This window comes from Phoca vitulina, unplaced genomic scaffold, assembly GCF_004348235.1.
Source record: "Phoca vitulina isolate PV1807 unplaced genomic scaffold, GSC_HSeal_1.0 scaffold50, whole genome shotgun sequence".
NCBI lineage: Eukaryota > Metazoa > Chordata > Mammalia > Carnivora > Phocidae > Phoca > Phoca vitulina.
This window is the reverse complement of record NW_022589753.1, coordinates 1461062-1477554: the sequence shown is the minus strand read 5'-3', so window position 1 is coordinate 1477554 and position 16493 is coordinate 1461062. Positions and strand designations below refer to the sequence as shown.

Sequence of the window (16493 nt, the reverse complement as noted above, 5' to 3'; positions counted from 1 at the left end):
CGGCTGTGTGAATGCCCAACCACAAACGGGTCACGTCTGCACATGTGTCAGGGGGCCTGGAGAGAGCACATACCTCTCAGGGCTTGCAGGCACACTGAGTGACCTTCCAGAAGGGGCTGGCCTCAGGGGCCACACTCCTGACGCCCACCTGCTGGAGCTTAGCGGCAGCAGCAGCAGACACCCTGCTTACAAGAAGGTTTCCAGGCACGGGCGGACTTGCAGCCTCAGCCCCAGCTAGGCCAGAAGGTAAACTCTCCCATAGCCAGAATGAAGCTGGCAAACGGTGCGCGCGGCCAGGCTGACTCGACTGTGCTCCGTGGGCCTGCTGTGCGGAGTGCCGGAGTGCGCAGAGCCCTTAACCGTGCGCCCGGACGCAGACCTGGCTCAGGGAGGTGGTGTGGCAGCCGAGACGGACGGAGGGCGTGCCGGGCAAAGGGACGATCCTCCTCCCGAGGCTCAGCCTCAGGCAGCCCTGCGGGGGAGGCAGGACGGACTGGTCGGAGAGGTGAAGTCCGAAGCCCAGGTGGGAGCTGAGGAGCTGCCGAGCTCACCCCCAGGCCTGTGGGGCACGGGCCCGTCCGGCCAGCGCTGCCCGGGACCCACCCCCTGCCCTGACAGCGCCCCCTCCCCGCTCTGCTCGGCCCTCGGTTTCCGGAGGGCTGGCGCCTACACGCGAGGGCGGCGTCGCCCCTCGCAGGGGACCCCAGCCCAAGCCCGGCTTCCCTCCGCCGCCCGCCCGCGGCTTCCTCGGGCTCGGATCAGCTACACGCCCTGCTGCGTCCATCCGCACCTGGTCCTCGGCCACTTGCACGGGGCAAGTCCCAGGAGGGCTGTGCACAGCCCGCGTCGCCGCTCTTCCGAAGCCAAGGCCCGGGCCCGCCACCAGCCCGACCCGTCCGCCCTCGCGAGTCAGCGCCCGGCTGCTACCCACCCCGCGCCGCGCAACACGCGGAGGCCCCGCCCCCGTCCGCCGGAAGCGGAAGTGCATCCGAACCGGCCGGCTGCGCGCGGCGCGTCGGGACCCGGAAGCACTTCCCGAGGCCCCGCCCCGCTCGCCAATACCGCTGCCGGGGGACGCTGCGCTTCCTTTCTGCGCTCGAGCTCGTGGTGGTGGCAGCAGGTGGGCCGTGCGGCCGGGTGGGGGCGCCGGGGGGGGGCTCCGGGGCGGGGTCGGAGACCGGGGCCGCGGCGGGCGGGGGAGGGGACACGGCCCGGCCTCACGGCGCCGCGGGCTCTCGCAGGCGCGCCTTCGACATGCAGAACGACGCCGGCGAGTTCGTGGACCTGTACGTGCCGCGGAAATGGTGAGCGACCTCCGCCCCCTCGACCCCCCACTCCCGCCCCCTCGACCCCCCACTCCCGCCCGCTCACTGCGCCCCCCCTGCAGCTCCGCCAGCAACCGCATCATCGGCGCCAAGGACCACGCGTCCATCCAGATGAACGTGGCCGAGGTGAGCCGGGTGGCGGAGGGCCAGTCCCGCCGGGGAGGGAGTTCCCAGGGCGGCCTGCGGGGTCGGTCATCCCCGGGCCCCAGGTCAGAGCGAAACGTGCCTGGCGGTCTCTGTGACGCGCGTGGACGATTCGCAGGTTGATAAGGTGACGGGCAGGTTCAACGGCCAGTTCAAAACCTACGCTATCTGTGGGGCCATTCGCAGGATGGTGAGTGTGCCCCTGCTGCACTTGCCGGCGCGCTGTGGACCGGGGAGGGGGATGTGCCGGCCGCCCGCCCTTCCTGGGGGTGCGTTGGGGAGGGGGCAGGGGCCGGGCAGGGACCAACGTGACGGGGCACTCAGGCGGGCCTTGACCTTGGCGCTTGCGGGCGGCAGGGGCGGCCTGGCCTCCAGAGCCCCCCCCGCAGTCAGGTGTGAGGCCGGGAGACTGGGCTAGTCTGCGCTCCGGCGCGGGGGAGCAGGGGAGATGGCCTGCCGTGCTCTTTTCCAGGGGGAGTCCGATGACTCCATCCTCCGACTGGCCAAGGCCGATGGCATCGTTTCCAAGTAAGTAAGAGGGCCTGCGTTTGGGCACAGAGGTCCTGGACCTTCCCAAAAACAAGGTTTAACATTGTCCTTATTTTTGTCCTAGGAACTTCTGACTGGAGATCACGGATGTGGGATATTTGTCATAAATAAATAGTAAAACCCATTTGTGTCGGTTTGTTCTATGACTGGGTGCGTTCTGGGTGTCAGAGGGTCAGGGCTGTGCGTGTTTGACAAGGAGGGGCCGCTCAGCCGAAAGGAGGCAACCAACCTACAGAGTACGTTGCAAAACCACGTTTTACTTCGAACCACAAATACATTACCATTTGCAAACAGATCACCACATGTGACTGGACAATGAGGTCAGATGGTCGTGTAGCGCACTTTTCAGTCTACAGCTGCTACCAAGTGCCGAGAGCCGTGTTAGGCCCTCAGACACGTCTCACACGTCGGGGCTTGTTCCAGAGAATGAGGGGTTCAGGCTGAAGTTTGGCTTCAATACTGGCTTTGCTGCGGTGACAGCTGAACACCACACGAGAGCAGCTTTCTGCACGGATGACACGAGGACACACCAGGGGAGAAACTACGGGTTGTACATGAATACGTGAACTCCGGTCGTCTCAGCTGTTCTAAGGTCGGCACGGAAATTCCAAGGACACGTGCCCTTTTCTGAGGTGAAGCTGTGGACCAGGATGTACACTTGGGGTCGGTCCCTTGCAGTACTCGTAACCTAAAAATATCCTTGAGACACAGGTGGTGGGACAGGTTGCTATCCAGAAGGAAACTTCCACCTTCACCTTGGGTACATGTGGCTTAAGGGGCCACGTTGGAGAGGACAGGGCGGTATTCCACAATAAATAAGCTTGGAATATGGACTTGGGCTTTGACCTCCATGCTGCAGTCTCCCCTCACCCCAGGAAGGAACGGCTGGCCTGTGGGCAGACACGGATGCTGGGGTCTGGGTGGAGTTGCTGGTGCCTGAGCGCTGTGATGAGAACTGGGGTCTCCTTCTTGCAGAAGCACCGGTCCACACACGAGTACAGGCGGGGTTGTAGCCGGGGCCCTGCGACAGTTTCATAGGACAACAGGGAAGCAGCTAAATGGCCCGGCCAACATGGTCATTTTTGACAGCAGCTGACCCAAGGGGAGAAACTCCTCAGTTCTTCAGTGTTTGGTGGGGCAGCACGCTGGAGAACCAGGTCACAGAGCGTGCGGAACGGACACGCAGACCTGGGAAAGCAGAACACGGGCCCTGTTGGCACGTGGGGCACAGGCGACGGCCACTACCCCTTGGGCTCCTTTCACGACAGCCGGGACTGCTGCTCCCTCCTGCCTGGGAAGAAACTGTGAGCACCGACCCCTTTAGGGAGGTGGTGCCATGGGGTGCAGGGCCGTGGAGGAGCCCGTCTCCTGCCTGCTTGAGGATCAAGTGTGGTTTCAAGTCAACTTCAGATCTCACATAACCAGTTTTTGTTCCCTTAAAAAGACCCATAGAACCAAATCCCAAGTAACAATAAATAACGCTGTTTTTTTCCATCACAATATTGCTTAGGAAGATCAAGAGCCAAGAGCAAGCAATCCAGACATCCTGAAAGTCCAGAGTGTCGCAGGTGAGCAGGGTTTCCCGGTGAGAGGTGAGCGGCGGGTCCCCCAGGGGCGGACCAGTGTCTGCGCCAAGGCCTGCCGGGCTGTGCGGCGCTCGGGCACCAGGATTTCACAGTGACAGGATGCTCGGAAGAGTAACGAATGAGATAAACCGGAGTCTGCTCTGGTTGACTTAACCTAATGCCAGAGCTCTGCCTGTGGACACGGGGGAGGCAGATGGGCATCCCCAGGGGGGCGCTGCTGGGCTGGGAGTGAGCCAAGCCGTGGGGGTGCAGTGCCGCGTCTCCACATCCGAAAACCTGTAGTAGCCAAGACTAATGCTTCGTTACGTTAACTTCAGCAATTTCAGTGTGTCAGGTACGGTCTGGAAACCCAGATCTTCACTGAGATGCTCGCGCAGCAGCTGTGGTTTGCGGAAGACGCAAGGGAGAAGGACGCTGCAGAGCTGGGATGACTGCACGAGGTAAGCCAGGGTCCCCGTGCAGCCCGCTCTCAGGCACGTGGAAAAGAACACAAAACCTCCCACCTTGTTCCTGTGAAAATACAAGCAGGCTCTCAGGAATACCATGGGCATGGTGTGCTTTGGAACGAAAGCAGTGTCCCTCCAAGGACGCAAAGGTGTGCAGACAGGGTCGTTGGTCACAGAGGGCAGGTGGGTCCCCGCCAGGTGGGTGCCGAAGTGGGGACCTGTGGGCGTGCCCTGCAGCGCCTGAGAACACTGCCCCGGCCCGCGTGTGAGTGCCTGCACCAGGGCTGTCTCGGCAGCGGAGGCCAGCCTCCCGGCATGCGGAGGCCGGCCTCGGCTAGAACTGCTGCGTGAGGCGTCGGTAATGAGGTAACACCTGGCTCTCGGGAAGGTAGAGCGCGAGTTCCAAGGCCACCAGCACCGTGAACTCGAACCCAATTAGATCCCGTCTGTTGAATCGAAACCTTTCTTCTAGCTTCTGCATTGAAAAAGCGAGGAGATTACGCGGGGCCCGGGCCCCGTCTCCCACCCAGGGCAGCGGGTTGGGGTGTGGGTGCAGGCCCGGCTCCAGGTTCCCCACAGGCTCCCCGCAGGTGGCCAGGCCTTGTTGGGGGGTGGGGGGGGGGGCTGCAGGCCAGGCTGGGGCGGGACAGGCACACTCACGTCGATGAGCTGCTTCACTTCACTCCTGCGGAGGTCGCTGCTGATCTTGGCAGCGAGCAGCACGCACGCCCCGGCGCACAGCTTGCGGTTTTGCTTGTTGAGTTTGCCCTGCAGGACGAGCTTCTCAAAGTACACGTAGGCCATGGACACCGTCACGGGCTCCAGGCTGCACTCCTCAGAAAGGTTCCGCATCTCCCGCTTTAAACTGCAGGTTACACGGAGGCCCAGTGCTCAGGGGCCGAGGAAGTGGCCACCCTCTTCCTGCCCCAGGAGGGCCCTTTGGGCGCTGAAAAAGCCCCATTCCCTGCGGGTGGGCCCGGCGCAGCACTCGGCCCGCAGCGTGGAGGGCGAGCCGGCTGATGTTGGCCCGGGGCACTCCCCCCCAGCTGTACTGGCCGGCCCACACTGTCCTCCAGAGAACACCACAGAGGACACGGTCCCTGCTGTCCTGTGGCAGTGAGGAGGACAATGCGGGGAGAAAACCGCCTGTGGAAAGGCCCCGTGGTGTAGACACACTGAAGCAGCGTCTAGACCTTCAGTGAAGCCCCTGCGGGTGCTGCTGGGGAGGGGTCGGTGGGACGCAGTGGGGTCAGATGGACCCAGGGCAGGGCAGTCCGCCACTTACTCGCCGTGGGGTCTTAGGCAAGCCTCCTCGGCCCTCGATCCCATTGATCACGGGGGGGTCAGTGCCCGTCTCCCGTGCTGTCCCGGGAAGGCTAGGAGGTGTGGGTATGAGAGGCAGCGAGGTGGCCTGGCCCGCGGAGGTGGTAGGTAGGGGGCTAGGGAGCTGCTGATCTTGGCCTGGGCAGACGGCAGGGGGGGTCTGGGTGGGGCACATCTGTATTTGTCAAGCTCAGGGACCTACCAGAAACGGGGGAGGAGAGGAACGGCCCCATCGGGCGGTGGGGCCCAGAGACCTCGCCTCAGCCCCCCTTACCTCCGGATCTTGCTCAGCGTCAGTTTGATGTGCGGGAACTTCTCTCGGAAAGTCTCGTTCATGTCCTTCTTGAGGTCAGAGGGCTTCACATACTCTATCACCGTGGTCTGCAGGACAGAAGGCAGCAGGGTAGGGAGCTGGCCCTGCACAGGCCTGGGGGCCCACCCGCCCCGGCCCATGGGCTGATCTCATGCTGGCCTGGGACTGCGATGTGAATGTGCGGCGGCTTCAGGCACCGGTGCTGCCGAGGACAAGCCTCCGGACAGAGGGCGCAGAGTGGGCAGCCCCGGGCCGCCAGGGTGTGGGCTGAGGGCAATGGTGACCCCAGGGCGGTGTGGTCAGCACAGCCCCCCGGCCTACTGTGCACCCCCTCCTGTCCCGAGGTGCTGCTGGTGTCCAGGGGGTGGGGGGCACGTCAGCCCTGCCCTGGCAGCTTGCCCTCGGCCTGCCCCCAGATACCCAGAGGCGTGCGGACCGGGCACGTGGTGATGCTCACCGTACCATGTAAGAGGCGAAGATGAGGACCCGCTTGTGCTTGCCGCAGGGCCACTGTGGGTCGTCCAGGAGGTTGGGGTTATACTCCAGCGCATCCCCTGCGTCACTCCCTGCATGCAGAGGGCAGCCCTGACCCACCACGAGCCCCAGCTCTGGCCAACCAGCTTCTGCCAACCCAAGCCTCCGCTGGAACCCTGGTCTAGTGCCGGGGGGGCCGTGCTGCTGGGGTCTGGGGTCTGGGAGGGGCTGCAGGCCGCGGTTCCCCGTCCCTGAGGGCTGCGTGGAAGGAAGGCTGTCCTGACGAGGAGGGGCCCCCTGCCCCCCGCCTCCATGCCAGTGCCCGGCTGGGTGAAGCCTAGGCTGTCTGCTCTCAGGGGAGGCCCTTCTCTTGACCCTGCCCCCGAGCCTGGCGCCCTGTCTGGACTGCGGACTGTGGGCTGGAATGGGTCTCTGGTCGGCCACATGCTGTCCCTTGCCCAGCTGGTGTGGCTGCCTGCCCTGCGCCCAGTTAGGGCATGTGAGGCTACCTAGCTCCGTGCCGGCGGGCGCTGACTTGGCCGGGGCTGCTTTGTATCTTGAGACTGGCAGAGCGCGGGGGACGCTGGGCCGGGGCTGGGGCGGCAGGCCGTGGCTGTCCATCTTGTGTGTGACCAGGGCGTTGGTAGGGTACAAGAACTTGGCATAAGACACCACCTGGAGAGGCAAGGGTGTCAGGGCTCAGTCCCTACTGCCCCTGGGCCCATGGCCCCGTCCTGAGACCAGAGGGAGGGCAAGCTGTGCCTTACGCCTTCCTGCTGCAAGAGGGCCCCGCACAAACGCCACCCTTACGTGGACAGGGAAGGACCTACTGAGAGCTAACGCTCCCAGGCAGCCCCGCGCTGGATGCTGCTCACCTGGGGTTAGCGTCCTCAGCAACAAGAATGTTCCAGAATGCCACCCTTGCCCTCCTGTGTGGGGTCTGCAGCACAGGGACCTTCTCCCCGCCTCTGACCGACAGCAGAGGAGGCACCGGGACACCCTCCCGACGCAGGTCATTTTTTGTCACTTGGCCGCTGAGTGAGGCGATGGGGTCTGTTCTTACGGGGCTGTGGGGCTTCCACCCACACCGGGCGTTTTATAAGATTCAGGGGGAAACGCAGCTCCACGTGTTTACTGCCTTGGTGAGCGCAAGCTCTGTGCCCGCCCACCCGCCCCGACCGTGGACGGCACCCACACTTGCCTTCCCATCTGCTCCCAGCTCGACGCCTTCCAACTCAAAGACCATCTCAGAAGACACGGAGACGCCACCGGAGGGGTGCCTCTGCTTCTGGCTGTCCACCCTGAGGTCACTGCAATGCACAGGATGGGGGACAGCTGCCTTCCTCTGCCCCTGGAGGAGGCCCAGTCCCGCCGCTCCGCGGGCCCAGCACTTCCTGTTCCAACACTCTGGAGGTTGGCAGTAACGGGGCAGCACTGACCTCTATCTGAGGCCACCCCCTTGGCCAGCGTGGCCCAGGCCCATCCCCCGTGAAGGGTTCCCTGTTGCCAGGCCCCTTGGTGCCGCCCCCGCCCTAACGGCCGTATCCTTCTTCCCGGAGTTCTGTGTGGGACGCATTTGCCTGGACTGCTCACGAGGACGCAGGGCAGCATCCCCATGAGGCGCGTCCCAGGCATCTGCACTCAAGCAGCTCAAACAAAATAACGGTGCAGACACACCCCTGCTAGAGAACCAGGACCCAAAAGGCCTTCAGAGCTCCTGAGGAGCTTTGGCAGAGCCGATCCCCTGAGCTCGGTGCCTCCCCGGGCCGCTCACCTGACCCGCAGGCCTTCTCCGTAGGGCAGCACTGAGAAGGCCGCACACAGGGACCGCCTGGCGCAGATGAGCACGATCCTGGGGGGAGGTGCTGGTCAGAGGAGGTGGCGGGCGTTTCTGGGACAGAATTCCTGCCCCCCTAGACTTGGGTGACACAGGCTGCTGGCTGGGACTACCGGGCCCCTGGGCTCACTGAAGCCAGCCCAGGCCTGCGCCTCAGCACCAGCACGAGCCCGTCACGCTGAGGGTCACGCTGGGGGGACGGGGTCTGGGCCGCTGCTAGGAGAACAGAGCTCCCCGACCAGGGCGCTGGGTGGAGGCTCGGCAGCATGGCCTCCAGCAGGAAGGGCAATGGGCTCAGATGCCTCAGGGCTGGCAGGGCGGGCCGTGAGGGCGGGCGATGGGAACCCCTGGGGCCCCCAGGCAGCGCCTACACACACAGAAGCTCCGAGGGCCACCGCACCAGGCCTGTACCCGTTTGGGGCCCCTGCATCCTGGCTTTTAGCTCAACCACCCCCTGTGCTTCCCAAACAAACCAAGCCCTTCTCTCTTGGCCACATTCCATTGCCACACCTGCTCTGTGGCCCTTCCCCTGGGCTACCAGCGAGGAGGACAGGGTAGGACCCAAGCCCTCGCTAGGTGCGAGGTGGACACGGTGGGCAGCTCCAGGGCTACAGGCAGGGGCCCAGGACCGGATGGCAGCCCTGCCTCTGGGCGGCCACGTGCTTGCTGTGGCACGTGGTACCTGCTGTTCCTGGTATCATACTGCCTCATGTTCTTGATGAAGTGAGTCTTCTTCAGGCCTTTGTGTCTTGGGGATCCGGATATGTGTTTGGTTCTGCAAGGTAAAAACCAGGTCACTCTTCCCTCCCTCGAGACCCCCTCTGGCCCCGGGTCTCAGAGACACTTACCTTTGAACTGAGGCACATCCCACAGCATCTTCCAGGAACTCGAGAGAGCAGCGCTGGGAGGCGACTCGCCTTCTGTAAGAAGACAGAGCAGGGCCTCAGCTAACAGACCTGGGAAGGGGCTGCTCTCGGACCCAGAGACGTGCGCTCAGTCTTCTCCCTGCCGAAGGGGCAGCCCACAGCCACCGACCGGGTCAGGAGCCGGTCTGGGGTGAGGTCTGAGCCTTGGGGAGGGCCACCCAAGGACCAGAGTTTGCCAGAAGAATCCAAGCGGGACCAGCACCCTGGTCCGCTGCCCGTGGCCTCCTAAAGCTCAGCCTATATGTCCCAGGCGTCCTCTCTGGCCCAGGATTGGCAGGGTGGGTCGTGCTTACCCACAGCAGGCTGAAGGCAATGAGGCGCTGCAGGAAGGCCTTCCAAGATCGGAGGAGCTGCTCCTGGAGAGCTCACAACCTCCTACCCCGTGTCAGGGGAGCTTCTCACGCCTGAAGGCTCAGAAACCCTGCGTGTCTGCACCCTCAGTTCGAGATCACAAACCCCGATTACTGGCACCCAGGCCACCACTGTGGTCACCTGTCAACCTCCTAGTCCTCATGGGGGGGACATGCACATCTCACCAGTAAGGCCCACTTATGACAAAGCTGTGCAGATGGGCCCCAAGTCCCCACACCTTCCCAATGAGAGGGAGGCTCCCAGAGGCCAAGGCTGCGTGGTCCACAAAACAAAGCGACATGGGCGCTGCACTCAGCCCAGGCCGGCAGGTGCCAGGTGCCCTGCGTGTCTAGAGTGTGAACTGAGTCCAGGCTCCTGGGGAGGGGTCGGGGGGACACACGTGGCCGAGGAGGCCACTTCTGGGAGCTATAGCCTGCCCAGAAGCAACTCTGTCCTCCCGCAGGACCCCTGGCTGACAGATGAAGCCCAGTGTGGTCAGGCCACCTCACCAGGTGGAGCGAGCCTAGAATCCACGTGGCCACCGGCGTGTGCTAGGGGCCCAGCCGCCACCTCCTGCCACGGAGCCACTGCCTGTGGGAGCGTAGAGCAGCTGGGCACCTGCCCCAGGTCACACAACCAGGGCAGTCAGCCACAGCCCAGGTTCCACGTAAGTCTTTAAAATGACAGAGGCAGCAGACACTCGCTGAAAAGAAACCAGAATCGAACACAGCACAACCTCTAGTGAGATGCTGGGTGTCCCCCACTGCGGCCCCACCTCCGGAGAGGGGCGGGGCCTGGTGGGGGGGGAGGGCACCCGCCTGCTGGATGAGAGTGCTTGAGGGTGCTGTGAGTGCGAGAGTCCATCAGAGAGGGGAGCCCAGGCTGGGGCCGCGGTCTGAGGACCGGCCGGGGGGGCGGGGGGAATGGGCCCAGGGGCCTCTGCAGGCGGGTGTGCAGCTGCTCAAGGGACGGCAGGAGGGGCATGTCCGGCGGACACCCAGCGTCCTAAGAAGCCTGGGGGGCGGGGGCGGGTGAGTAGGTGGACGGGCAGGACCCATGCCAAGAAAAGCCGCTGACTTGGGTAGAGCCCGAGCGGCCCTGCAGGGCTGGGCTCAGAGGCCCCGTGCAGCGGCCCCGTGAGGCTTCCTCAGGGCATTTTCCAGGTGGTGCCCCAACGGCTTCCGCACACCTGGGACCTCACCTGCAGGGCCCAGGCCAGCAGCGGTCTCCACAGAGGCCCGGCCCCGCACACAGCCTCTGGCCCGCTGCCCGGCAGGCGAGACATGGGCATCTGCCGCCTTGCTCGCACCTTCTGTTGATTCTGGGATGATGCCACTCAGCTCACCAGGCTTTAAAATCTGTTCCCAGTTGCTTTTGCAGGTACCTGTGGTTTTCTTCCACTTCTCTCTCCTCCTGAGCATTTTACAGATACTCAGCCCTCACGATATCTGCACACGATGTGCGGTGTTACTACTCTCAGTTCACACGTGGGGAAACTGAGGCACAGAGCGGGCAAGCAAGCTGCCCGAGATCACACAGCTGGTCAGGTGCTACTGGGACCTGCACGCCCGTGGGCGTTCTGTGCATTTGCCAACAGCAGCAACACTGCCTCTCTACCCCCTGCAGACCCCGGGGCTGGGCTGGCTGGAATTGAGGCCACCCCTCAACCATGCCCTCAGGCGCTCCTCTGCTGAACTTGGCCTGCGTTCCAGGTGTGCTGTTTGGGGTGGCATGAAAAGCCTATGACAATGCTGATCACCGAGCCCCAAGCTCTGATGCGCAGGTCTGCGGGGGCACGTGGGACATGGGAGGCCCAGGCGTGCAGACCTACTGTGTTCTCAGGATCAGGCTGATGTGCAGATATGGGGGGGTGGTACATCCCCGTCTGCAGAGGGCCGAGTGAGGGCACAGTGATGAGCTGGTGGCTGCAGAACATTCTGGAAGCGCAGCGTCTGGGCAGGAGAGAGTCTGGGCTCCCAGGGACCCCAGACTCTTTGGGTGTGGAGGTGACTGCGTGTCGGGCGGCACCTGGTCTGCAGGGTTCTCAGAAAGTGGAGGCCGTAGGGCAGCTGGCAGTCAGAGCCCCGGTCGTGGACGCACACGGCTATCTAGGGGCCGCCCCAGGTGGTCAGGCGGTGCCTACCCTTCCCAGAACGTGGAGCAGCTCAGCCGCTCCGGGGACAGTGCCCCTTTCAAAAGGGACTGCTGGCTAGTCAACCTCTGGCAGGTGGCTCCTCTGGAGGAATGTCCAGCCCCTCAGTGAGTCCCGAGGTGAGAGCACCACGCCCTCGCATGTGGCCCCAGCAGGATGGGCTCCGGCCAAGGGTGCCCTGCTCAGCCTCTCTGGAAACTGCCCCCCAGGAAGGTGTCCGTGTGGCCAGCAGGCATGACAGGACATCCCAGCAGCTGCCTCTGCAACAGTCCCCGCGGGAGGCAAGCCAGCGCGGTCAGCAGGAGCTGGGCACGCCGCACTCAGCGCACCTGCATGCACGGCACCCACGGTGGGGACGGACGCTGGCTGCGGAGAGCTTCTGGGGGACGGCGTGTGCTGCCCCCAGGGCGCGACACACATTTTACACCCCCATTTAGAAACACTGCTAACAAATACGCTACAAAGAACAAAACTTGGGCTCTCTGCTCCCTGCACCGCCCCCCTCCCCTGCCAAGTCGCCCCAGCCCAGGAAGCCTCTCTGCTGAGCCACGGCCAGGGCCAGGGTCCGCGGGATGGGGTCTACTCACCGGCGACTGGCCCGAGGCTGCCTGCGTTGGACTCTTGGGGGAAGAAGGAGCCAAGGGTCGGGGTGTGGGAGAGGCACAAGCGGCCACTGTACGGACCACGGGCCTGCTCAGCCTCTGGTTCACTGTCAGAATTGCCGCCCCCCACCCCAGATGTGAAATGCGCCTGCAAACAGGAAGAGAAATCACTACTGGACGGTTTCTATCGTCTGACTAACGCCCTTTACTTTGTCACTGCAGAAATACCCAGCCAAGGAAGGCTCCCACCTGAGGTCTGTTTGAGGGCCGAGAACCACCCAAACAGAGTGAGGGGCCAAGTGAAGGGGTCAGACCAGCTGGTGTGGGCTGTTGACAGGCACTCGTGCCCACGACTTGGGCCCCTCTCCTGCTCCGTGCCCATCTGAGCATGGCACCTGACCTCGCAGATCCTTGTGCATATCTGCCCAAGGAGTGGTGGTCCTAGGCACCCCATCTCACCAAGTCCCTGCCAGGAAAAGCACAAACCCCACATTCCAGCCAACCGCTCCGAGAGGCCTGAAGTTCCCCCAGTGATGGGACCCCAGGTGTGGTCTCTGGGGGCCAAGTCTCAGCAAGGCCTCCGAGCCGCCACGGGATGATGCGCCTCTAGGCTCTAACCTTGGCAACCATCTCCAGCTGTCCTCCAGCAAGAACCCCTCAAATCAGAGTTGTAAGCAAATTGCCAGATGCTACACTGAAAATGGTTTAATTTCGACAGGAGCTTGGCAGCTTCGGGAACACGAAGTGGCTCCTGGCCAGCATGGCAGCTGAAACCCCAGGCCCTTTCTCGGAATCGTTCCAGTGTGAACCGTCCAGAGCTGCGAGGCTTTCTGCTCCCCCCTACCGCAGCAATGTCCCTGGCCTCACGGCAGCACCCCTAGCTCCCCTGTGCCTTGGACACTAATGAGGGCTGTCGTGGGCTGAGCTGTGCCCCCCAAAAAGTTATGTTGAAGTCCTGACCCCTGACATCTGTTACTTTGGCCCTGGTTAGAGACAGGATCTCTGCAGATGTGACCAAGTGAAGAGGGGGCCCTTCGGGTGGGCCCTGATCCAATGACTGGCGTCCTTACAAGGAGAGGCCAGGTTCAGACACAGACACACAGGACAAGCATCATGAAGACGGAGCAGAGACTGGAGGGATGCCTGGGCCACCCAGAGCTGGGGGGAGGCAAGAAGGCTCTTTCTCTGGGGCTTCCAGAGGGAGCGCAGCCCTGCCCCGCCCCAATCGCAGCCCTGCATCCCCTAAGACAGAGAGAGGAAGTGAGGCTGCGGTCCGACGCTGCCCAGCTCGCGGGAACCCCCTCGGGTTTTCTAGGAGAGGAGGGTGCGGGGCCCGAGAACCTGTTTCTGCCAGCTGGAGGAGCCCAGAAGCCTGCCTGCTTGCCTTAAGTGACCGTGGTGTTGAGATGAAAGCAAACACCGTGTTAAAGGTTCTAGGAGGGAGGTTTGGACTCCAGTGACTTGCTCACTGGCTTAGCAGGAAAAGCCACACCGGGCTGAACCCCGAGGGTGAAACACAACTTCCCTGCTGTGGACTGAGTGTGAGCACTCACTGGGTAACCTGCTTGTGACAAGTGTCTGCTCACCTGGCCCTGGCCACGGCCACCCCTCACTGAGCCCTTGACCTCATCTGACCTCACAGAGCCCCTCAGGTATGTAGTACAGAAGGCAAAAGCACTTCACAGAGGAGTAAACTGAGGCTCAGGGAGGCTCCTGCCCAAGGTCACAACAGAGCCCCTGACGGGTGGACCTAGGATGACAGCGCGTCTGTCCCCAGAGCCTGGCTCAAACCACCACACTCATGGTACAGACTTGAGGAGGGGGCCCCACTACCGCCACTCTGGAAATACAACTGATCCTCAGACTGGGCCTGCAGCTAAGAGCCCCTTAGCTTGGCTGGATGCCCCTCATGCACTCTGCAGCGACTCTCTTGGGCAGAGCCCGAGGAGGGACAGTTCTGCGCAGGCAGGTGTGGCCCCAGAGGGCAGGAAGGAGGGAGCAGCAGGAGAGGGTTCATGTCCCGGGTGGAGGGACAGAGGGACGGGGGTGGGTGCAGCAAAAAAACCAAAGAGCACCCCGCTCACATCATTTCCCGTCCTGCGCCAGCGTCCTCCCCAGCTCCCAGGAACGGGTGGTGCGGGGGCCCCACCAGCCCCTGTGGCCTCGCAGGGCTTCTGCTCACAGCTGCTGCACCCAGCACCCACGCACCCCCCCCCCCCCAAGCCCTTCCCTGGAGCGTGGCTCCAAGGGGCAGGCTGCCGGCTAACCTGGTTTGCAGGGTCTGGCCCACAGCAGGGTTGCCTGTTTGCTGAGCAGAGAGCCTAAAACGACATGCGGTCTGCCCAGAATGCACACGCACTCCAAAAGGGGAAGGGGGCGGCCCAGCGTCAGACAGCGGACGGAGAGAGTAGACACAAACTGCTCGCAGGAAGCTCGGGTCTGGCAGCAGGTGAGCCCCCTTCCCTCTGAAGCCCCATGACTCGTCAACGCCACAGAGGGACTGCAGAGGCCCGGCGTGATCTGGGGACCATCCTCCGGGCGGACTCTACGACTTCAAGGAAGAGGACAAGTAGGCTTTGGGGCTCTGGTTTTAAAATGGACTGATTTCCACGGATCAAATAGTTTTTTCTGAACATGAGCCTCCTCTCGGATAAGCAGTCCCGTCTCCCCAGGGATGGCAGGACTGTGCTGCTCAGCAGCCGTGTTCGGGGCTGAATGATCGCTTGGCTCCACTCAGCCCCCTTACCGTCTCTGCGGCCTCAGCCAGGCCTGCTTGTGGAAGGGTCAGGTCCACGGGCATCCTCCTGGCCTGCCCAGGAGGCAGCCGCTTCTCCACAGAGTTGGAAATACTTCCGTCTACGGTGTGACGGTGCCCTCAGTCAGCACTCAGCCGTGGGCCACACACCAGAACTCAGAATGTAACGTCAAGAACTGATAACCAAGCCTGCATTCTGGTCTCAACCCCATCATCTTCAGCGCTGTCTGACGGCCAGGGGTGTGAGGCAGCCATGGTGACCTCCAGGTGACAAGAGCCGCCTCTGAACCCCAGGGACTCGAGGCCTCGGCCCACCCATGCAGGGCAGTGAGCTGCAGGGCTCTGCTCTCGGCCCCTCCCTGCATACCTGCGGGGCCTGCCTCAGGAGGGCCTGCCCTGCGGCTCTGTTCTGCAGACAAAGGCTAAGCAATGCCCTTCCAGAAGGACTGCGATAGCAGCCTGTCCGGAGTCCCAGGCCCAGGCACCAAATCACTCGTCACGGTGAAGGTGGGCAGTGGGAGGGTAGGGGATAGCCCCAGCGTCTGGAGGAAGGGGCACCCAAAGCTGAGCTCTGCAGGCAGCTGTGGAAGGGTCTCTGGGAGAAGAATGTGGGTGTCTGGCAGCCAGGGGCTTTCTGAGCACAGGCAGACTGGAGGGCCAGGGGTGGTGGCTGCTCTGGGTTGGGCTGAGGGCTTCCCAGACACAGGGAATCAGGGCAGGGAGAGTAAGTGCAAGCTGGGAACAGACAGGGCCAGGGACACTGAGCTCAGAGGGACTGGGGTGGGGGGACAGCAGTCAGCATGGAGGTAATGGGGTGGACCAGGGACCAGTAAGTTGGGAGGCTGGGAGGTTCGGCCGGGCGCAGGGGCTCGGAAGCCACATGTCACAGGGCAGGGGGACTGGAGGGGTCACTCGGCTTGGAGAGCACAAGGAGACACACAAGGGATGCTTGAGAGTCCCTGAGTCCTGGGACTGACAAAAGCAGGTTGGGGAGGGGCGTGTCCAGGGCTGTGTGTCTGGGGGCTGATAAGGGCGGAGGGAACCCTGAAACTCAGGTTTCAGGGGATTGCCAAGGTTGAAAGGGGCTGACAGAATTAAGGGGACCATGACCCCTGTGTCTGGGGACACGGCCTGAGGACCGCTGACCCCCACATCTTAGACTCATGGGGCCCAGGCAAAACTCTCTTTCTAGTGCTGGCAAAGCCCAGGACACCCCAACCCTGTGTCTGGGGCTCCCAGGGGAGCGGGGCCCCCTTCTGATCCCTAAGTCCTAGGCGACCCTCTGTCATGGGCTCCCAGGGCCCCAGGTGACCCTGATCCCCAAATCCTGTGCAGATGGGGCCCTGGACCACTCCACCCCCATCCCCTGGACCCATGACTCCCAGGTCACTCCGACCCTGTGTGCTGAGCTGTCAGGTCACCCCAGCCCTGCGCGGGTCCGGCCCAGGGTCCCCACTCACCTCTGGCGCTGCATGTCCAGCCCGAGTCCCAGGCCGAGGCCGAGGCTGGCGGGCGCGGGGCCGGGCGCCGGGCTGAGCAGGCCCTGGGGCGCCGACGCCCTGCCCGCGGGCCCGGGCAGCCCTGGAAGGCCGGCGGGGGGCGCGGGCGGAGGCGGCGGCGGCGGCGGCGGGGCCCCGCGGGCGGGGGGCTCGGGCCCCGGGGGTCCTGATTTTTTTTTTTTTTTTTTTTTTTTTTTTTTTTTTTTTTTTT

The 16493-nt window shown here is 63.4% G+C and overlaps 2 protein-coding genes across 2 annotated transcripts in view; one reads left to right on the top strand and one right to left on the bottom strand.

The window, feature by feature from the left end:
• Positions 1-1041: 1041 nt before the first annotated feature.
• RPS21 (ribosomal protein S21) lies at positions 1042-2142 on the top strand. The gene is made up of 6 exons (XM_032387697.1): positions 1042-1120; positions 1242-1304; positions 1388-1451; positions 1588-1659; positions 1942-1997; positions 2083-2142. The coding sequence occupies exons 2-6, from the start codon at positions 1255-1257 to the stop codon at positions 2090-2092; spliced, it is 252 nt and encodes an 83-aa protein (XP_032243588.1). The 5' UTR covers positions 1042-1120; positions 1242-1254; the 3' UTR covers positions 2093-2142.
• Positions 2143-2255: 113 nt separating this feature from the next.
• CABLES2 (Cdk5 and Abl enzyme substrate 2) overlaps positions 2256-16493 on the bottom strand; it is a 14880-nt gene continuing 642 nt past the window's right edge. Inside the window, exons 2-11 of the mRNA XM_032387571.1 lie at positions 16244-16364; positions 8846-8917; positions 8680-8772; positions 7935-8012; positions 7362-7470; positions 6670-6835; positions 6149-6252; positions 5648-5754; positions 4711-4915; positions 2256-4525 (exon numbers count right to left, since the gene is read on the bottom strand). Of these exons, the coding sequence (XP_032243462.1) occupies positions 4385-4525; positions 4711-4915; positions 5648-5754; positions 6149-6252; positions 6670-6835; positions 7362-7470; positions 7935-8012; positions 8680-8772; positions 8846-8917; positions 16244-16364 (1196 nt within the window). The 3' untranslated portion in view covers positions 2256-4384. The remainder of the gene's footprint in view (positions 4526-4710; positions 4916-5647; positions 5755-6148; positions 6253-6669; positions 6836-7361; positions 7471-7934; positions 8013-8679; positions 8773-8845; positions 8918-16243; positions 16365-16493) is intronic.